At 52.0% G+C, this 21,519-nt stretch overlaps 5 protein-coding genes across 5 annotated transcripts; 3 read left to right on the top strand and 2 right to left on the bottom strand.

Moving 5' to 3' along the window:
• Positions 1 to 842: 842 nt before the first annotated feature.
• Positions 843 to 2,084, bottom strand: CORC01_04454 (ice nucleation protein; the record flags this gene model as incomplete). Its single annotated transcript, XM_022616101.1, has 2 exons — positions 843 to 1,900; positions 1,988 to 2,084. 2 exons carry the CDS (start codon positions 2,082 to 2,084, stop codon positions 843 to 845), a joined length of 1,155 nt encoding a protein of 384 aa, XP_022477409.1.
• Positions 2,085 to 3,612: 1,528 nt separating this feature from the next.
• CORC01_04453 (uncharacterized protein) lies at positions 3,613 to 4,029 on the bottom strand (the record flags this gene model as incomplete). The annotated part of the gene is made up of 1 exon (XM_022616100.1): positions 3,613 to 4,029. One exon carries the CDS (start codon positions 4,027 to 4,029, stop codon positions 3,613 to 3,615), a length of 417 nt encoding a protein of 138 aa, XP_022477408.1.
• A 5,847-nt stretch (positions 4,030 to 9,876) lies between these two features.
• Positions 9,877 to 10,845, top strand: CORC01_04452 (acyl-protein thioesterase; the record flags this gene model as incomplete). The annotated part of the gene is made up of 1 exon (XM_022616099.1): positions 9,877 to 10,845. One exon carries the CDS (start codon positions 9,877 to 9,879, stop codon positions 10,843 to 10,845), a length of 969 nt encoding a protein of 322 aa, XP_022477407.1.
• A 5,908-nt stretch (positions 10,846 to 16,753) lies between these two features.
• CORC01_04451 (dihydrodipicolinate synthetase) lies at positions 16,754 to 17,887 on the top strand (the record flags this gene model as incomplete). The annotated part of the gene is made up of 1 exon (XM_022616098.1): positions 16,754 to 17,887. The coding sequence occupies one exon, from the start codon at positions 16,754 to 16,756 to the stop codon at positions 17,885 to 17,887; it is 1,134 nt and encodes a 377-aa protein (XP_022477406.1).
• Positions 17,888 to 19,394: 1,507 nt separating this feature from the next.
• On the top strand, positions 19,395 to 21,480 carry CORC01_04450 (uncharacterized protein; the record flags this gene model as incomplete). The annotated part of the gene is made up of 8 exons (XM_022616097.1): positions 19,395 to 19,564; positions 19,614 to 19,690; positions 19,742 to 19,821; positions 19,878 to 19,925; positions 19,988 to 20,347; positions 20,440 to 20,594; positions 20,643 to 21,240; positions 21,322 to 21,480. The coding sequence occupies 8 exons, from the start codon at positions 19,395 to 19,397 to the stop codon at positions 21,478 to 21,480; spliced, it is 1,647 nt and encodes a 548-aa protein (XP_022477405.1).
• Positions 21,481 to 21,519: the final 39 nt, after the last annotated feature.

The following is a 21,519-nucleotide window of genomic DNA, read 5'->3' as shown; positions in this document are numbered from 1 at the left end:
TGACCCTACCTTTGTGTAGTGTACTAGTGTAGTGTGTGTACTATGGTAGTGCGAGAAACCTCCGTGGTGCACGGGTGGAAATTAGGTACAGAATAGGTAAGGTACAGCGCGGCAATGGATCTGGATCCCCCCCGGCCCCCCTCTCCTCTTTGAGCCAAAATTCTTATTCAGGTGGGGGACCCTGCCAGCGCTCCTTAACGTCAAACATGGCGAGATTGCATCGCGCTCTCTTCTCTCCTAATTTGCGCTAGTGCCAAGGCACTCGTGGTTTTCATGCGAGCTACATTCTTGATCATTTGAGATCACGAAAAACGAAAACAAGAAACAAACAATGAAGCAGTTTTTTTTTTTTTTCCCAAGTGTGAATGATTGATTTTCAACGTTGTCTCGACTACCTCGGCGAAATGGCGCAAGGTGTCCTCTTCAACTCTTCTCTAAAGGTATCATAGTCCATCTTCCAAAAACACCACCAGCTGCTTCAAGAAAAAAGGGCATCCCCCCCGTCTGAAATGCAATATTTCCCGTTATTTAACTTGCCTTCTCTCGTGTGAAAGAACAAGACTACCTTGATATTGGCAAGGCCGTCGCGGAAAAGCATCTCCCAAGCGTTCGAGAAAGAGTCCACGGGAGAGCGTGATCATTAAAAGTACCAGATTATGTCGGAAGGTTTGGCTCCAACTGCTCGCCCGATCCATCAAGGAGCCTGCGTGATTCAGTCATGATAAGGATCGTGGTCGAAAGTGAAAGGGCTATACAATCCGCTCTCCTGACGGCATGATTCTGTGTTTTTTGTGTTGTCTTTATGTGCATGTACGGTCGTTCAAGAGTTCCGGAGAATCCGCTTATAGCAGGAAGGTGAAGAAGAGGCCGGCGGCACCGAGAGCAAGGTTAGCCTTGTTCAAGAAGCCGGAGCTGGCGGCAACAGTCGAGGGGGCGTTAGTGCCGGTAGAGGAAGCGCTGGAAGAGCTGGAGCCGGAGCCGGAGCCGGAGTTGGAGTTGGAGCTGGAGCCGGTGCCGGTGGCGGTGGAGGCAGCGTCCTCGGTGGCGGAGGCCTCGCTGGAAGCGGTGGCAGAAGCAGAGCCGGAGGCGGTGACGGTGCTCAAGGTGGTCTTGGCCTCGGTCTTGGAGGCAGTCTTGGAGGCGGAGGAAGAGGTGTCGTCGCTTCCACCCTCAGTCTTGACGACGATAGACTCCCAGCTGCCGGAGCGGTCACCGTAGACGTACTCCTTGGCGCCCTTGGCACCCTTGTTGCCCTGGTAGTCAGTGATGGTGATGCTCTTGTAGTAGGCGTTGAAAGGAGCCTTGGAGAAGTCGGTGTAACCACCAGCCCACTCGACGGTGCCCTTGGCGCCGTCCTTGCGACCGGCAACCCAGGTTCCGATCTTGACCTCCATGGGAGTCTGGGGGAACATGGCGCCACCCTTGGCGTCGGCATACTTCAGCTCACGGACTAGAGCACCATCGATGAGCCACTGGACGGAGTCCTGGGTCCAGTCAATGGTGTAGGTGTGGTATTCGTTGAGAGGGTTGGAAACGGTGTGGTAGGCACCACGGTCGTAGGTGCTGGTATCACCCTTGCCGAAGTAGTTGGTCTGGACCTGCGTGTTGTCGCCGCCAACCCACTCCCAATCGATCTCGTCGAGGTCGTCGGACTGGAGGACGACAGAGGTGACGATACCCTGGCCGGGGGAGGCCTTGAGGACGACGTCAATCTTGCCGAAGAAGATGAACTTCTTGGAAGCCATGGTGGGAGCGTCGGTGTCTTTGTTGATGGCGAAGAGAGCACCGCCATCCTCGAACTTCACGGCGGTGCCGTCGAGCTTGCGGAAGACGGAGTCATCGTTGCCCTTGGTGAAGTCAACGCTGACCGACTTGCCCAGGGCAGGGTCGGCAGGGCAGTCTGCAGATCAGTCAGCGACGCTGGTTTATGGGAGACAGAGAGAGGGGAAAACGGTAGCATAAATGACCGCGGACGTGAAAAACGTACCCTTCTTGGTAGGATCGCAGGTGGTGAAGGTCTGGGCAGAGACCATGGAAGAAGCGGCGAGAGCCACGGTGGCAGCGGAGAAGATCTTGGAGAACATTTTGCCAGTGATTTGTATGCGTCGATCGAGAGAAGCGAGATTGATGAGAACAGGGTCGATAATGACGAGATATTAATCAGAGGCTGACGGTTATTAAAGGAGCTGGAAGCTGGGAAGTGGTTTGAGGAGGAGTGAGAGTGTGGAAATAATGAAAAGCTATGCCGATTAACGAGAGACGGGCAAGTAAGCTAAGAGAAGGTAGGAGACAGAAGCTCGTGGGGAAGCAAAACAAGAGGAGGTGAGGACGAAGCAGAATAGCAGAAGTACACGAACGGGGAGGATGGTTTTATTACTTGTATCGACGAGATGAGGCACAGCAACGCCCAGCAGGGCCAGCTAGGCAGAACAGGAGCAACCACACCAACAACAGGTGCCAAGACCAAGGAGCACCAAGCACTAAGAACCGATGACCATGGACAGACCGGGGCAAAGGCGCGCCATGGGCCGTGGCTCGTCTTCTCTTGGTCCCTGGGCTGGATAGGACGGGGTGGGATGTGTCTCCATGGCCCACGCTGCACGAGCTGGGCGAATCAATACGACCTCGTACCTTACATGTATTCAGGACCCTGCACTTGCTTAGTGTCCTGGGAGGGGGGGGGGAGAAAGGGGGGGTGGTCATCGGCCAAGGCTTGGGCCTGAACCATTGACACACCCCTGGTCCCTTTGCTCTTGGAAGAAAGGTCAGAGTGACTGGGGGTGACAGGACCGTTCACTGTTGTTGTCCCCAGGCCAGACGTATATGTGTGTGCGCACAACTAAACTGGTGAGAGGCGTGGTCTGGGGAGTTGTGACTGGTGAGTGGCGGCATGACGAGCAAGAAGGACATGGATTGAGTGCTCATGGAGTCCAGGTGGATTTGGACTGGGGAGGCCAGTGGGCTGCTTCTGGTGCTTGTTCCCAAAGTCCCTCCCAAGAGCAAAGGGTCAATTTGCACTTGCAAAGATGATCCAATGAAAGAAGAAGGATTCGGTGGCTTTGCCCAAAGAAGAAAGGTAGCGGGTTAAGTGGCGCTGCTTTCTTTTTCCGTCCGGGATCTCCTTTCCGTAAGGCAGAGGAGGAGAGACTGGGAGAGATTGACCACCAGAGTCCATCGGTAGAGGAAGGTATAGCCACATAGATAGCCAGAAAGCTGGATTTTGGGGGTGTGATGAAGTTGGTGGAAATCGTGGAGCCGGAACGAGAGGAATGAGATGCGTCCGAGGATTCGGAGAGCAGCTGCCAACCGTTCCTGCCATTCGTTCCTGAGGGATGAGCAAAGGCTGCAGACACACCACCTCGGACGGCACTCAGGTCAATGGAAACGACATCTCTCGGTACGTACCTTACCTCAAATCTGACTAAGTAACATACGGATACGGATGAGGCACCCCCACCTGTACGGAGCACCGAGGGATATCTCGTACGGATACATCATTGCGGATCAAGGCCCTCGGTCAATCAACTTAATCAAGCATAATCTTCTGGCAACGGCCACTTGGGGTGCCGGACGATCAGCAAAGATTGACATGGAACACGAGGAGGCACCTCGCTAGGCTTCGTGATGAACCGCGTGGAATTCCACCAGATCAGATTCCATCACCGTCGACTGCCACCACGTCCACGAGTGACGTTGCGTTGCACGTCGTGTTGCCGCCGGCTTCGTCAACTTGGCCGGGCCGTTTCCAGCGCATTCCAAAGAACTGCTGCCACGAGGCGGTCCATTCCTCGGGATGGAGGCAACCGTAACGTCCAGCGGAGTGTCAGCCAGCCCGGCTAGCTTCCTGCTGTCAACCAGCCGCCCGCCTTTTTTGCTTCCTCGCGAGCATTCCAAGAGGGCACATGGCACCGAACCCGCTAGAGGGATGAGGTTGTGCTGCGGCCCGCTGCTGCTCGACAAGCTGTACATCCACGATCGAGACGAATCGCTTCCTCGGCCACCAAGGGCAGCCAGACAAGTTTTCCTCATTGATCGACATGTGTCTTGTCGAGTGCTCGGCAGGAGGGCAACCAATTTCATGCTTCCTTCGCCTGGCAAAAGAAGGGGCACCGCAGTCTGTGTTCACTGCAGGGGGCTCCAAGACCCAGACACCAGGGAACAGATGGACTGCAGCCTGCCGTCGTACACTACGTCCACCTGATGGCCGGTGCCTGCAACAACTCAGTAGATGAAGCAGCGGTGATCCCTGCGGCACATCCGTGTGCCAGTCCGTTCTCTCTCTCTCACTCTTTCGACGAGTCGACTCGCCCTGGTCAACAACGACACCACAGCACGTCAGAAAGACTAGAATAATCTCGGGGCCCCGTTGCCCGACGCTGGCGCCGTGTTTGGCCGTGTGCTTCCCGCTGCGAGGCCAAACTTTCGCTGGGAGATCCCCCCACTCCCCCAAAACCTAGCGCACCTTAACTTGGCACCGCAGAATATTTTCAGACCTTGGCACTCCAGGTACAGAATATACTCAGAAGCGTGGTTTACGAGCAACCCTGCCATCATTGGATGACACACCATGACCCTGCATCTACCCACTATGGTATACTCGCCATGCGGCAATACTTTGCACAACCTAGGCCACAGTGTGTTAGCGCACATAGCGCAGGAGTAAGCAACTCTGCGCCAGCAATGCAGGAGAAGGAGGCTCTCGGCGGCTTAAGGAGAGACAGCATCTCCGGACTCTCCAGATGACTCTTGCCCTTGTTTCGGGTATTCCAGTGATCGATCTCCCATAGTCCCACCTCGTCCCGCCTCCTGAGATACAACGAGTGCCGCGGCCACCGTCAGCCAACCGCGGCCACTCGATCCTCAAGAATCAACTGTTGCAGTGCCCCGTTTATCCCACAAAATCCATCAACCTAGCGCTTCAAAAACCAAGCCACCTCTCCAGCTCTGACCTATCGTGAACGGGACCCTGATGTCCAGAGGTTGAAACAGGAGCCCATTCTTCCAGGACTCCCTTAGTTTCTTCTTCTTGTTTTTCGCGGAGCTCGAAACTGACTTCAGCCCGACGGTTCGAAACAAAGGACGGGCCGGAGCGGCTGACAATAGTTTCTTTGCCTGTCACAGTGCAGGCCGCCTCTTTTCCCACCGTCGTTTATAATACCTATTCGGACGGATGCTCTCATTTCATCTCTTCTAGAGATCTCATTGTCTCGGTATTCGCCCATTAACAGCTTCCCCTTGTCTCTCCACCACCAGCGCGAATGCTTTCGACGTAAGGTAAGCGCAAGATTCTATTTTTTTTTTCTCCTGAGCCACTTCAGACTGCGTGCCGATGCCCCGAAAACACTCCAGAGATCTTCATAATTCTCCGCTGTACCCATACGGCCAGGACCAACACGGGGCTGCCGCTCATCACGCGCCATTTACAGCAAAAAAGAATGGCGAAGAGGCCGGCCCCAGTCACGAAGAAGCTTTGTCTTTGGCCTCGGTACTGGACCTAAGGAAAGCAACGATGAGTCGAGGCAAGCGCGCTGCCGCATAGAAACAGGAGCAAGGTACGGCCGCTCCGTGCCACAACCGCAACGTTGCATAGCACCGAGTCGTCTCATGGACTTGTTCTAGCAGCATGCAGCCGTCAACTCAACGGCGGCCCATCGTGGGCACTCGTATCCAGCTGGCCGGGTTGCCTCAAACCACCCTCCCAGGCTATCAGGCGGTGGCTGTGCAAGCCAACAGCAAAAATAGGCTGTGGTCTCTGCTCGTCAGCCCAGCGTGGAACCAAATTTCAACCATTTCGGCAGACCACACTCAGTCGCTGCTCGCCCATTTTCGAGGGTATCTCGGCTTTGGTGATTTTGGTGAGGGAATTCTTATTGCTGTAGCCAGACTTTTGACCAGTGGTTGTACATCTTTTCAACCTGCTGACAAAATCGAAAAGAGCTCGGGCTCTTTTTTGCTCAAAACGCGGCGAGGAAGCCCAAACCCGGCCCCGAAACGTCACTGAGTCCACCTCTCTCGGTTTGGGTTCTCCATCGCGCAACGCTGTTTAATACTGGGCCACTCTCTTGCCAAACTTTTGCGCTGTCCATCTCCGTGGAGATTCTTCGTACGTAGTGCTACCTGTAGGAATTGGGGTTATCAACAGGATGCGCCGTTCGCGACTTGTTACCTCCCATATTGCGTGAGGAGGAGGCGCAGGGCTTGCAGCAAAGGCTTGCTTCAGAGACCATGTCGTCAGGGAGGTTGGCAGGTATCACAACATAAGAAGGCATCAGTAGGCTTGGAGGTTACTGGGATCGAGCCGCAAACACGCATATCCTGGTTGTGTGACCAGTAGCCGCTCGCCACGCTTGTACTTTGTCTCATGACATACCCAAGCCGATCCTGCAAGATCCAACTCGGCAAGCCTCTAGAAACAACTTCCACGATTGCCAGCGTCGAGAAGAAACGAAAATAAGAACCCTTCGGGCCTAAACCATCGCGCCCACTATCCCGGTACGAGCGCTGGCCAGCATTCAAGAACACCCAAGCGATCCCCTGAAGAAAAGAGTCAAAGGCGCGCCACTAGCGCCAGTGGCATCTCTAAATTTAACTCCACGAAGAACCCGAGCCCGCCGCCCCATCCCATCCACGCCCCCCTTTATCGCCGTCACTCTCCGAAGAGGGAAAAGCTCATCGAGCGTACTGATGGAGCATCTGCCACCCCGTCGCTAATCTTGAGCAAAACCTCGTAACCGTTGTCTGTCTGCGGGAACGGCTGTCCGCATATTCGCATACTGCGACTCCCGTCGTCACTGACGTCTGGCTGCATTCCCGGCATCGTTCAGCCTTATGACTCTCAGACTTTCACTCTTTTTAAGCGCCCCAACAGGGCTTGTCAGATCAGCGGTCAAGGTCTCTCCATCGGACCCGACTGCTTCGGCGTCTCCGACCGTTCCCGCCGACCTGGGACCATGGGTCGCGTGCTTCTTATTTTGAACGGCAGCCAATCGTCTTGCATTCGTCGACACAGACCAAAGGCCTCCCTCTCCAACTCAAACCTGCTGCTATTTGGGTGCTGACATGGTCTTTTCATCTTTCAGTGCAATCCCACAAACGAAATGGCGGTGCTTTCTCAGTAAGGACGCAGCATTCGGAGATGCAGTCATCTTCGGCAGCGCGAGGATTGGCTGTCCGTTCCTCGGCTTATTCTGGCCTTCAATCGGAGAGGATTTCCGTGCCGCTTCCATGAGGATGAGCTGAAGAAGGGATAACTATTGCTGAGTGTCATGAGAAAGATCGGATGGAGCTAAGTCCATAGGTCTTCTGCAACTGGCCGATCCTTCAATATTCCATCACACTTCTCTTGTAGTTGACCAGCGGCGGTTATTTACACGGTATACGTCTCAACCTCGCAGAAAGCAGATTTTGAGGCCATTTATGTGCCAAGGCAAAGATGTTTACCAGATCGACATTCTCAAATCGAAGTATACTTGCCGTCAGGCTTCAGATTTCACACAGTGCCTGTCCTAGCAGAGTGGCTACAGTACCATCTGCTGAACAAGGAACGCTCCTACCATCACGCTGAAGTACAGTCAAGAACGGACATTGCTGAAATCAAAGTTACCTTCAAGCATAAAAAAGATTGCGTCTATTTTCTGCCTATGTCTTATTCTCCGCAAGAGCATCGCTGACGTCTTCGACCTTGAAGTAGGTGATATGTTATTGTGATCACTCCTACAGTCGAAACGATGCCCTTGGTGCTTGACAAGTATAAATCAGAGAATTCGGCCTCCGATGGCACTGTTTCCTAATAGATCAGATTGGGTGCTGCTGTAACCATGTTCTTGTGGGATTTCCCAGGGCTACCATGGCCAGGTGCAGTGCCAACATGTGCGTTGCGGATTGCCTTCTGTTCATCGGCAACTGAGCGCTTGTTTCTACGGCAATTGCCTCGAACCTCGTAGCAGGAAGCTGTGAATGTGTCAATGAGACTGACACAAATTTTTCTTTTGGCTGGTCAAGATTGAAAAGCTGGCGACAACAGCTATAACCATGAGAAGTCGTTTTGACTTGGACTGTTTATCACACTGTTTGTTTCCCGCCTTCCACGCGAAAACCATTCCATTCGGAGATTTTCCCGCCGATGAAGACAACCTGCGACAGGTTGACGGTCCCTTGTGGAGCTTCAGCCACCAGCTTGTACACCGCGAGCAGAAAGTCCCTGACTTCAGGTATCCTGATCGCATGCGCGGTATTGACCTAGTTCCTCGTAATTCATTACCGCGATCACGCATCGTTGACCGTGCAGTGAATTTTGAAGACGGAGGTGAAGTCCAGGTACTCGCTGCTGGGCGCGATGCTACCCCGCCCAAAAACGCATCCCTACAAGAATTATGTCGCTCGATCATCAATAAGTAACCCCTAGAGAAAATCTCTAGTAAGATATTGTAGCAGACGCCAGTTTTTGAGATGACCGAAGCCTATTTGTCAAGTTAGAGGTTTCGGGCCAAAAGGGGGGGGGGGCTCACTTAAGCTGAGAGGCCACCTGGAACACGTGAGGGACGAGACGCTCTCAGCAGGAGCGAGATGAGCAAGTTATCCTAGGATATATCCTGGAACACCATAGGACTGGTGGATTGTTGGAAAGTTTTGATTTGGCATAACCCTACACAACTCAGGCACGTATATAAAGATGAATCCTCTTCTCCCTGCACGTTGACCAATTCCGATAGGCTTGGTTTTTTTAAGAAAACACACTCGTCAACGCAGTAGGTCTGACCAAAAGACCAATTGTCGCTATTGTGAACTTGGCCTCTAGTTTTTTTACTATATGCCCCTTTCATCTCGAGGATGTTTTTCGTCGAAATGTCACTACACTCGTCTCAAGACAACCTTGAGAAGCATCTTCGCCCCACTGCGCCAAAAGAACTCGACGATATCGACCATGTCCCCGACACACCGCTAGATTCGGAATTGTCAAACTCTTTGATTAAAGAAGGCCGTGGATGAAATGAGATATTTCATCAGCTTGTTTCGATCTGTGAAGATGGCATCTATCTCTCAGCGACCTGTCGTTGCTGGCCGTCATATCACGCGATCTGGGTCTACCGCTTTGAAAGGCGTGCATACTTGCTACGACAGCGCCGGACTCATCATTATGCTGAAGAATAGCTTTAGAGAAGTACCTTATCATCCTGATTCCATCGCCCATGCGGCGCAATGTTTGGAGGAACTTGAGCAACGATCACCGCCCGGGCTCGTCTTCCCACATGGTAAATTATTCGCGGATGACACCTTCGTTGGCAGCACGATTGCCAAGGTTGTTGCGATTGAGATTGGTAAAGATCTGACTTCTATCCTGCCTCCTGGGGATTCGCCAAAACCCAATTAGCTTATAAGAGTGAGCTATCTTTTGTCCGCGATGGAGCTGTGGAGGGCTTCATCCCCCGTCGGTGGGCAGAATGAGACCTCATAAGGCCTGCTCACGACCTCCTTCTCTACGTGGCTGACATGCGGAACGGATGATCAACTATGTGAGATTTGAAAACGGCAAGGGTTTGCCAAAGCATGGAGGCATGCATAAGTTAGGCGATGCATTTAGATTCAATAAAGGAACATGAGTATCTGGAATAATTTTCACACCTGCCTTGTCAAGAATGGTAAGTGGGTTTACAGTCAGTGAAAAATAGAAATAAAAATAAGACGTATGCTTCAGCATACAATTTTTTGACAGGTCCCTTCGTCTCAAAATCCCAACCGGCCACTACAGTCGGCCGGTCACGGGATGTAGTTCGGGAGTGGTAGATATTTTCCGGCCCAATCGCCGAACGACATCTAAACCCTTGTGAACAGCTCGTTTAGCTACGCCAAACTACTTGACGTGCCAACGCATCACCAATGACTGAAGCTGTAAACAAGGAGGAAGCTCCGGGCATCAGACCCGAACCGCGACTGCCACTGCATGCTTTCCCTCCGCCCATGATCATAGCTCCGCAGAAACAGCCGCACCGCCACACCATCATCCTCTTGCACGGCCGAGGTTCCAGTGCCCGAATCTTCGCACCAGCGCTTCTGTCCGTCCTTCTGGACAATCCAATCGCACCGCCAGGCCGGAAAACCTTCCAAGATCTTCTCCCGCACGCGCGCTTCGTATTTCCAACTGCACCGCGGTCGCGGGCAACCGTATACAGACGGTCCATTATTAACCAATGGTACGACGGGAGCGGCGACTGGGAGGAGACACTGTTGGGCAACGCAAGAGAGACGGTTCTGTTCATACATTCTCTGATAGAAGACGAAGCTGTCCAGGTGGGTGGGACGGACAGAGTAGTGCTTGGCGGCTTCAGTCAAGGTTGCGCTGCTGCACTTCTTTGCCTCTTGCTGTGGCGAAGCAAGCCAATTGGCGGCTTACTGGGTATGTGCGGAATGTTACCCATGGCTGGCGTGATGAGCGAGGTCATGATGGAAAGAAGCCGTCAAGTGGATGAAAGACACCAGAACCCGCCAGAATACTCCGATGACGATCTCTTCGAGCACCCTCATGACCACTCAACCACCAGCTGGGATGGGGTTCAAGCCAAACACAATCCAGTGGAGCAAGCATTGCGCCTCCTCGGAGAAGAAATTGGCCTCTCGGTTCCAAAGCTGGCGACGCGTCTATCACTCCAAGAGACACCCGTTTTTCTTGGTCATGGAACTGCGGATGACAATGTTTCATTACAGGACGGTCAAGAGGCATCAAGAGTCTTACAGACCATGGGCTTTGATATCGACTTTAAGACCTATGATGGTCTAGGTCATTGCTATTCAAAGGACATGCTGAAAGATATGATTGAATTCCTCAGAAACAGAGCACCAGGCTCATAACGACTTAAAGACCGGGGAGCTATGGGACTGAGTTTCACCGATTACATGGATGCCGACCCGGACGGAACTAGTACAATCACAGTGCCTATCTTCACATCCAGAAAGGGACAAAGACTGGGATTGTTTACCTTGATTTGGGGACACATGTAGTAATCATGGATCTATATGTAGTTTCCCCCCGGAGTTTTCGCCGGTGAGTTGGTTGCTGATTGAGTGGTCCGGTAGTAGCCGAGATGGGCAATATAGTTGATTCTAAATCCTGTCGACGGCGTTGCGTTGAGATCTACGGGATTCACAACGGCGGCAGGCCATCCCACATGGCCTACACGAGCTTGGAAAAGCCAGTTTCTTGTCTCGTGACCAGCAGAAAATCTCCTTGATGTGAGTATAGGACTACTACGACTTTCAAGGTACGCGCTTGACGCGTCAGACGGCCCTTCAGCCACCCCAGCCATACGACGGTCTACCCTAAGACATTTTCGATGGTAATGATACAAGTGGTTCTCTACGACTTCTGTGCCCTTCTTGTCACATTTGGTTTTGAAAGCTACATCATCCTTCGGGACCTGAGTTCAGCATTGGCATGATTTCCAAAACCGAACCACGTGTTCCCCAAGAGACATATTCAGACCTTCTCAGGACACTGTGGAGATTTATTTCGGACAGATTGTCGTTGCTAGAACCACTCACATGGCCTTGGTGCGACATCAAAGGTTGGCTTGGAGTGTCTGGGTTTTGCGATGAGATGCAAGTTATGTTTATCCTCTCCGCATAAACGGCGTCGTTTCTACTTGTTGTGTACAATTTGACCTTAGTCGTAAAGCATAATGTATCCCGGGCCCTTTTGCACCGATCCAGACCGTCCTTCATCATGAATCCTGAGCAGTTGGGAAGGAGGCCTTACGGTACGTCCAGTCATCGAGCCGAGACCCATGATTTATTGTGTCTCCTATCACGTGTGAGCTCCTTTCGGAGAAGACTGACTTATTAATATCAAGTCTTCGATTATGCTGCCATGGAAAGAGGTGGGCATCTTGCTAGCAGTTGCGGGTGGTCTCTGAGTCTTGGCCATTCCGACAATTACATAGTATGGATCATGGCTAGCTGCTTTGATTCCATTAGTTAGGGGGCTTATCATGATAGGAAGCGATCGCTTTGGTGTGTCGATTTCGTTCCATGGCAGTAAATCTGGCATTGTGATGATTCTCCCACGATGGGAAATGCAAGTAACGAATAAATCTCCAACAACATCGTGCATCCACCCAGATCCTGAAATGCGGCACAGTGCCCACCGAACATAGAAACTGTCATCCCGAAGACATGTAGTTGAAATAGGGTATCCGGAGCAGGCACAAAGATCCGGCTAGTAGCTTGTCATCGCCGGCGGCTGCCCGACAGTGACATACTAAGCCCCGTAAGGAACGAGAAGACTATACCTTCTCCAAGTCCCAAGAGCCCGGATTAACTACTATAGAGCGCCTCTTTCTTCACCTGAACTTCTTTGGGAAGGTCAGTTAACGTTCCTTGTCAAGCCTGCAGAGACATGTCGTGGGGTGTGGGGGCTCAGCGAGACAACCCCTCGGTCAGCCATGGGATAAGTGAATACTGACAGGGTCCTCCGCACATACATAGGTCTCACAGCACACGGTACGAAAGTACTGGTAGTTAGTAGGTCATTGATAGGCCATCTAGGGGCCTCATAGAATGTCAAAAATAGCATACAACCAAGAAAGTAAAGAAAACCCGGACGGTATTCATAAACGGAGTTGATAGGTCTTGAACTCGATATTCAATCTAGATAAATGAATTTGCCTGGTAACTCAAATGATCGAAGAAGAGTAAGGGAAGAAGAAGACTGCCGTTAGCTCCAGAACTGTAACAACCCCGAGAAGTTGACGGCAGTTGATTATGGAATGGCTGCAGCCAACCCTGTGTATTGGCGCTCGAAGCAACACAGCCGAAAGCAAGCGCATAGTATATTGGGCATCGATATACCTTTACAAGATGAACGAGTAAGCAGCAACTGAAAAGGTGCTACTACGAGGAGAAGTTAGAGGGGCAAGGAGGAAACAAGATCTTGTCTCTTCGACGCTGCAACCTTGGCAACCACAACTGCATCGACTAATTATCAACATGGGCTAGGGCGACGATTGATCGCACTATAGCTGCAAGATATTTGGAGGCATGCTCATCACTGAATGAACATTCGCGCGGCATGTAGCGGCTTAAGGATGAGTGGTCATCCAAGACTTCCAAGAGGGCTGAAATGACGGGAAGCGACCCTGCTCATGACGCAGATATTCATATTGAACCGAGGGGACCAATAGTTGTTTTACAACCCTCTTATAAATCCAGAAAGTAGAGGCACAAACTGATTCATGTGAGTGAGGGTGGTGTCAGCAATGTTGGGCTCCGTGGAAGGTCAGGCTGTCGGGGTCCGCACCGCATGACGTCCCGCCCCCAGATTTCCAAGCCTGCAGACGTGGCACAAGCGGCTCGCTGCTGATCATCGAAGGGGGCGACGTGGTGCCAAAACTCTGACTCTATCTGGAAGAGTCGACTGCCGGAGAGTGTGCTGTGTAATACGAATGGATTGCCAATTCAAGCGCCCCAGATGTACATGACGCCATGAGTTGTCTGACGAAGCCGAGGTAAACGCGAGGAGGGTCATAGAAATCAGAAGCATGGACTTATTTCTCCATCAATCATGGCCAGGAGACGCTGTCGTATTTCCAGGCCAAAGGTGTGGAACACGACGTCAATGAAGGCACGATGTAGTGCGGCTGAAGAGTAGACCGTAGCCCGCGGAGACAACATCAGATCGTTGTCAAGCAAAGTGCGGGGAAAGCCGGTCGTCCGTCTGAGGGGGCCGCCGGTTGTGGCGATATGCCGTTATCCGACGTAATGATGTGCGTCGCGGGGTGAAAAGGGGATGGTCGCGCGGCGCAGCTGCAACATTAGCAAGAGTGCTGGCAACGACGTCTGCCACACCATGTGGGCGGAGTTCTGCACAATCTGGGGATTTGTGGTCAGCAGACACTTGCAGCTATATCCGAGGACGCTAACGATAGATACCAGACGCTTGGCCGCGAAAATGGACAAGCCGACAAACACTGTAGAAAACGAGTAAGGCTTGCACTGTCGATGGTGGCAGGAGAAAAAGCCAAGACATCGGGCACAGCTACGGCCTTCCAAATGGTCACGGGTCCGTAGTTGCATCTGAATAACGGCCGACGTAGGAAGAGGGATCCATAAGCAAGATAGAATACTAGATTCGCCGTCATCGATGCGCTGATGATGACAGGGAGTTACGTTCTCCTGTCCTCAGATGGGGGGAATGAGTGGTGGACGAAAATGAAGTTGACGCAGAGTCAGACTGCAAGAGATGTAAGACTCAGCACGCGACCAAGAAAGGCAGAGGAACACTGCCACCGACAGATAGGTCAATCTAGCACGGATACTTGTCCTTTGAAAGGCACGTCGTAACCCATGAGGGCTGCCTTACCGCCTTGAGAAGTTGGGAATAATCCATGACAAGGGAGACCCCTCAAGCAAGCTGGCACCTGGCTTTCCGGGGGAGTTGGCACGTTGGCTAGCGTGGGGGTTAGTGCTGTCTAAAGTCTGTCGATCCGCCCAACATCCGATGACAGCAAGGTTGTTCTAACTCGTGAGTCGATACGCTTGGTCCCTTCGAATTTGATTTGGACGTCTGCAAGGCGCTTTGGGAACGATGGCTTGGAAAACTGTTCAGAGCACATGACGAAGACAGTTTCCTGATCTGGAAAGTGAGTGGTGGAGCCGTCTGAACTCTTGCAGACTTCCATAGTCAGGCCGTAGTATCTCACAATAATCGACTGCAGAAGGGGCTAGCCTTTGTGTGCGTGCATGACTTGCAGCGGTGGATTGTGTCCGATGCTGGACGCTCATCCCGTACATCGGCCTGCCCTACCACCGCCTCGAAATGAAAAGCCTTGATGAAACCGGTCCAACTTGTTGACTTACCAAGTATTGACTAGGTTGTTCTCACACTGTCCGTTTTCTGATCTTGAAGCTTGTTGTTAAGACAAGGGCTTGAAATACCTCCGTTCGAAACAGCGAATAGAAAGTCCTCGACGGTCTCAACAAGGCAGATGGAATTTGGTAAAGACAAACGACGGTGTACTGTGGCCCTTCATTCAAGCGCCAATGTCTGTTCCTGGCAAACGACACGCCATTTTTGTAGAAGATGGAAACTTGATTTGATAGGAAATGATGACTGTAGGACAACAGCTGTGCCTCTCGATAAGCGGTAGAATTCGTGGTGCAGATTGATTCCGAGAAGAGCCGAGATAGGACGATACATTTTAGATGTGGATGGTTTAGGTGAGTAGACAGCAGCTCGAACGAATCCCTTCATCTGACTTCAGGCTTACGTGAGCCAATGACTGACCCCCAGGCGCAAATCGCCGTGGTCTGTGCTCTTGGACTTCCTCTTCACAATGCAGCACCTTTTTCCTCTTCAATTTGTGGACTTCACTGCGACTTTCTCAACCATGCATCGCTTCCCAAGACACCTTTATAATAGAGGCACTCCGCGCAAACCTTCTTGCCTTGCGGCTCGTCTATTCAATGAAATTGTTCCCCTCTTTTGTATCATCATCCTTTGGCTACCTGATGTCCAGCAAACCAAGCATGTTTCACCGAAATGGGCCGACACCATGTCTCAAACCCTTCCCGACACCTGAGTCCAATGACTATCTTTTCACTCTCAAAGTCGATTAAGGCCATGACGGCCGGCCGAAACGCCGTGTCATCCTTCAACGTCAACTCATTGGCGAGACCTGCCCCGAGGTGCAAACTAGAACGCCGAAGGAAAAGATGTCGTTTCACCCACCGGTGTAAGATCCGGCCCTAGTCCACATAGATGACATTCAAACTGCGTGCGACTGGTCGCGAAGTTGTCACGGGTCACTTCTCACAGACCTCATCGGCAGCATGTCCCTTTAGATCTGAGGGTTATTTACATCCCCCCAAAGCCCACTCCAGCCTCAAGCTTAGCGGAATGACAATGCTGGCTTGCAATGCTCGATTCTGCAGGCGCCCAAGGAGGCAACTTGGAGATCGAGGCCTGTTGAGGCTAACCCCCACGTCAAGCGGCGTACCCCAGAAGACATATCTGGGTTGGGGTCAGCTTTGATTTCCACGGTATCCCACCACCTCCATGTCTCCCGCTAGCAGACGCCGGCCTCGCCTCCTGCATGGCTAAGCAGCGATCCTGCCTTGAACTCCACGCACTGTGTCGCAGAGCCCTGGTCTAGGCACTCCAGTCTCCCCGACATCCTGGTTCGTTGCTGCATTTCTTCGTACTACTACAGCCGGCCAGGAGTGATCCTTGCTGGTCGGAATGGCCTGCTTGCCCATGACTATCCGCATGGCGCGTCTCTTCCTTGAGTCCGAGACTGAAAGCACCTTGCTCGTATGCAGAAGCCGGCCCATCCGTTGGAAGCCCGTCTCAGCCTGTTCATCTCGGGCGATGCTTACTTACTTACTTGACGGACGAGCCGCCACAGTTACGAAGTGACCTGTGACGCCACTGGTCTGCTGCAAGACTGGTATTGATATTCCACCTTTCGATGGGGGTCACATCATGCCTCACTGCCTTCCTTTGTTTTCCTTGCCCCGGTGATAAAAGGCCATCTTCCCACTTCCCCATCTTCCTCGACTTGTCGCAGAGGCGTTGACATCTGCATGAACTTGGATCGATACAACATCTACTAGTTTTAGTTCAAGTTTCATCATCCGTGCTCCAATATTCTAGTTTTGATATCTACCCTTGCATTACGTCTTTACCGCGCTTCGTGTATCCTACGTTGTGCTTCCTGTCTTACTTGAAAGTAAGAACATCTGCTACACATATCCCACAATCGCTATGGCTCCTCACCAAGATGCGCCCTCGCCGGCGGGTAGTTTCACCGCCGGCTTCAACAGGACCCCTTTCCACCCTATTACGTCTTCCAATCTCCAAATCGGAAGCCTAGCTGCGGCTGAACCAAATTCTCTTCTCAGCGGTTCATACGAGAGCGCATCACTAGGCACCGACCTGCACGGAACCCGATCGCTTGTTCCTGGTGTCTACGTACCCACCATGTGCTTCTTCGAGCCGGGTACGGAAAACGTGGACATCGAAACTGTCGCTCGCCATGCAGTACGACTTGCTCAAGCGGGTGTGACCGGCCTGGCCACCCAGGGTTCCAACGGAGAAGCAGTCCATCTTTCACACGCTGAGCGCCATCTTGTCACGGCAACAACCAGACAGGCTCTTAACGATGCTGGCTTTTCATACATGCCCATCATCGTCGGCTGCGGAAGCCAGAGCACACGTGAGACCATACAATATTGCACCGAGGCCTGGGCTGCTGGTGGAGACTATGCCCTGGTTCTTCCTCCGTCATACTACGCCGGTCTCTTTGCTCCGTCATCGGAGACCATATTCGAGTACTTCCATTCAGTGGCGGATGCATCGCCGATTCCTCTCATCATCTACAACTTCCCGGGCGCAGTGGGAGGCATGGACTTGTCTTCCGACGTCATTGTGCAGTTGTCTCAGCATCCCAATATCGTGGGTGTTAAGCTTACATGCGGAAATACGGGCAAGTTGAACCGCGTTGCCGCTGCGACGAGAAAGTTGGCAAAGAAGCCTGACTCAAAGACTCCAGAGTTCGTAGTCTTGGCAGGTTCAGCCGACTTCTCGATTCAGTCCTTGGTTGCTGGGGGACATGGCATCCTTGCAGGTCTGGCCAACATTGCCCCCAAGGCTTGTATCAGGACCATTGAGCTCTTCCGAGAGGGGAGACATCGAGAGGCTCAGGAAATGCAAGAGATCGTCTCACAAGGTGACTGGACAGCGATCCAAGGGGGTGTTGTGGGTGTGAAGGCTGGCCTACAGGCGTGGCTGGGCTATGGCGGTGTGGCCCGTAGCCCTTTGCCGAAGCCCACGCCCGAGCAGATGAAGAAGTGGAAAGAAGGATTCCGTGAACTTGTCGTTCTCGAGAAGTCGCTGTGAGATTACAGCTCAGGTTCCCTCTCGAAGTCAACGAATGCACTGTCATGAGCCTGGGCTTGGTTCAGATTGAAGTCTAATACGGATGAGATCATGGGCTTTTCTAAGTAGCTATTTCTTTTGATATTAGGTTTTGGCATGTTTGGGACGAGAAGGAGCCATAGCCTCTTCTGATCCTCATCATTGGCGTTTCCCTCGGCGAGCCTGTTAAGGGCAGATCTACTTAGTTTTCTATGTTCGGGTTGAGCTAAAAGCTGTTTCGCTGAAGGCAAAACATCGTTTTTTTCGGATTTAAATCACAAGACAACTGTATCCATGAGCTTTTAGTTATGGAATATGAGATTTGACCAGCAAGTCGACTTATTGACGTTATGGATGTAACCCAACTTCCCACATCCGTGAATCATTATCACCACCTGTCGCGGTACTTCTGTCGCTGCCCCAGAAAAGAAAAGAAAGAAAATCTGAAGGCAGGCGGCACAGACGACAATTCTCATAGCCGCTTGATATCTTGATCTCTGCCACGTCAGAGCGCTTCTACACCTCGTGCAGCATAAAGCTACCATTTCCGGGAATCAACATCGTATTCTCCAGCCAATGCATTTCTCTCTTCATAAATCGACGCGTCTGTAGAGCCCCTCCGAGAGCGGTGAGGAAACAGGAGAAAGCCCAGCAATGGCGTGGCTTGGCCTTGTGATACCGTCGGCTGGCCGCATCTCGGAAGGACGGCATCATGTCGCAAACAGAACTTGGTGGTTCTGTTCGTGAGACAGGCGGAGTTTGTGATCAACACAGGTCCGCGAAAGCTACTAATCAGCATCAAGAGGGAGACGCTCGATGCTCTCGAATCAGGGATCATAACAAGGCCACACCGACGGCGATATTGACCGCTCTGCTTTCTCAACGCTTACCTAGCATTTTCCCACCTCATGGTATGTAAGCAGTTACCCGTCGTGGTTTTAGATTCGAAGGCGCCGAGCGGCCGGGTTTTACACTTCCGGACGATGCCTATCGCAGTTGCCCAAGTGAGCTAAGTCTCATAAAAGGAGAAGGCTCTCACAGCGCGGCCTTTGCGATATCGTGATACAGAAACGCGCTGTATCTATTTTCGTATATTATCGAAAAAGCAGTCCTACTTTTATTCCTGGATGCGAATCTTCCAAGGTCATTATGAACTGATCATACGTCCAACTCCTCTACCTGGGCAGAAGAAGAGTAACGTCGTCGACCTCGTCATCATGTCGCGCAACGCTACGCGGCGGCAGATACACAAGCCTGATGAGTTTCCCACATTCCGGGTATGATATGATACAAGGTCGGTAACAGCACGGAGCCATGGACCGGATCCGACGGCTTCGATTGCTAAAATTCTGGGAAAGTGGGCGCTTGACCGCTCCACGTAGGTAAAGAATAAAGTCTTTGCGATCTCCCGAGTTGCTAGTGCAATGTTCATCTTCAATTTATTCTTCTTGTGGTCTAAATTTTCTAGCAAATACTGACTCAATACGTAATGATCTCAACGTTCAAAGTCGTCTTAGGCATTCTGGTGGCCGCACCATGGAGAGTCGTGACGCAAGAATACCCTGTTGTCGGCGTAAAGTCCGGTGTCAACATGCGGACTGGTGAAATACCTATAAGAAGGAATATCAACAATATCTACGAAGAAGCAGGACCGCAATGGTAAGATCTGGACTCTGTGGTAAAGGCCAAGTTTCTCACATACTCACAGGGACCTCTACGTTGGAGCCCTCACAGCCATGCAGGATGCGAATGAGACCGAGCCAACATCGTATTTCCAAGTCGCTGGTATTTGATCATAAATTTCTCCAGCATTCTGGCTTTTACTCACAATTGCAGGCATTCACGGTCAGCCGTACATGGCATGGTCTGGAGGCGGACCGCAGAGCGGTGCAGAAGCTGGATATTGCCCACATAACGTACGTCCTGAGAATCTCGACGCCCGAGATACTGATTTTGACTGATATCCAATTAGCAAGGATTGTTTGGCACCTGGCATCGCGGATATCTCTTGCTTTATGAGGTTCGTACGACCGTTCTACAGATATAAAAACCGTTTGGCGCGGGACTGACTCTTTGTTGCAGCAATTGCTAGTCCGCTATGCCAAGCGTGCAGCAGCCTCTTACCCGGAGCCTCATAAGCGAGCATATGTTGAAGCCGCGGAGAGTTTGCGCATTGCCTATTGGGACTGGGGAGCCGACTCACAGGTCCCGCCCATAACGGCGTTGCCGACTGTTGTCATTCAGAAGGCTGTGGGCGGCACGCTGCAGCCAGTCGCGGTGCGGAACCCGTTCTACCGTTTTATTTATCCCAAGTCGGCTCCCGATGGCGATTTTGGCAGTTTTGATGGACAGAACTTTACGAAACGCTGTGTTGGGGACGGTGAGAGCTATCCCAACACGGCGAACGCGAAGCTTGCAGGGTACAACTTGAAGGAGAAAGTGGTGAGTGAAGATCCCGCACCCAAGGACTAACGAAGGCCACATGGAATCCGCTAGAGTGCTTCAGAGTTAACTATCTTACTGATCGACCACAGTACAATGTCTTCGTGAAAGCCACATCCTTCGATGAGATGGTCACTGCCCAGAACCAAGGAGCCAACTTCGAAGGCCCCCACGGAGAAATTCATGTCGGGGCTGCATGCGGACAGGATCTCCTACATCTATCAACCTCGGCTTTCGAACCTTTATTGTAAGTTTTTGCTGAGTTTTGTCACGCCAAGTCTAATTTATTTCTAAGCTGGCTTCATCATGCAAATGTAGATCGTCTCATCGCCTTCTGGCAAGCCCTTCATTTCGAAAATGCCACCATGCATTTCTCGTACGCCTCATCCCAAATGTTCGCCACACCATCCGGGACTACCGTCACCCCGAAGTACCCCTTGTGGCCCTTCATTGGAACGGGAGGCGGTCCGCTTACCAGCGAACATGTGACACATATCCGTGACTGGGGGTACACGTATGCGCCGATGAGGTTCTGGGACCAGACGCCAGGAGATATCAAGATGGCGGTCAGTAGGACGGTGAACAGCCTGTACGGCCCCCAGGATCAGCAGTCCTCTTCCATTAGGATCAAGCGGCGCGCAAGGATTCCGAGGAGGGAGTACGTTGCAAAAGTCGAGGTCGAGAGAAGCGAGCTAGAGTTGCCTTGCCAAGTGCAGCTTTTTTTGAAGGGCTCATTGTTGGGATCACTCACGTTACTGGATATGCCTATGGATGGAAAGAGTTATGACGAGATACCTTTAAACCGAGGTATTGAGACTGCTGGCTTAGGAGTCCTTTCGACGAACGGCATCCTTGGAGGGATAGAAGACGGGCTGGAGGTTGTCATTAGTAAGGTGAGTACAGCCGTCGCATTTTGTCCCCCCCAAACGGTGTGCATTCTTAGAGTCATGATGGACTGACAAGCGTTCGTATAGCTGGATGGCACAACGATACCGCTGGATCGTGTTCCCAGCTTGAAGATTGAGGTCGAAGACCAGGAGATCATGCCGCCGGATTCTTTGGATGAACTACCGACGCTAGGTGCTACGCGGAGTCGGCCCGCGATGCCACGACCTCTGTCAGTTGAGTCCTAGATGGCTGGTTGTAGTCTTTAAGCGAGGGTAATTTATTGT

This window comes from Colletotrichum orchidophilum, assembly GCF_001831195.1.
Source record: "Colletotrichum orchidophilum strain IMI 309357 chromosome Unknown Scaffold_29.1, whole genome shotgun sequence".
NCBI classification, from domain to species: Eukaryota; Fungi; Ascomycota; class Sordariomycetes; order Glomerellales; family Glomerellaceae; genus Colletotrichum; species Colletotrichum orchidophilum.
Note: the sequence above shows the minus strand (reverse complement) of the source record. Positions and strands in the feature narration are given on the sequence as shown.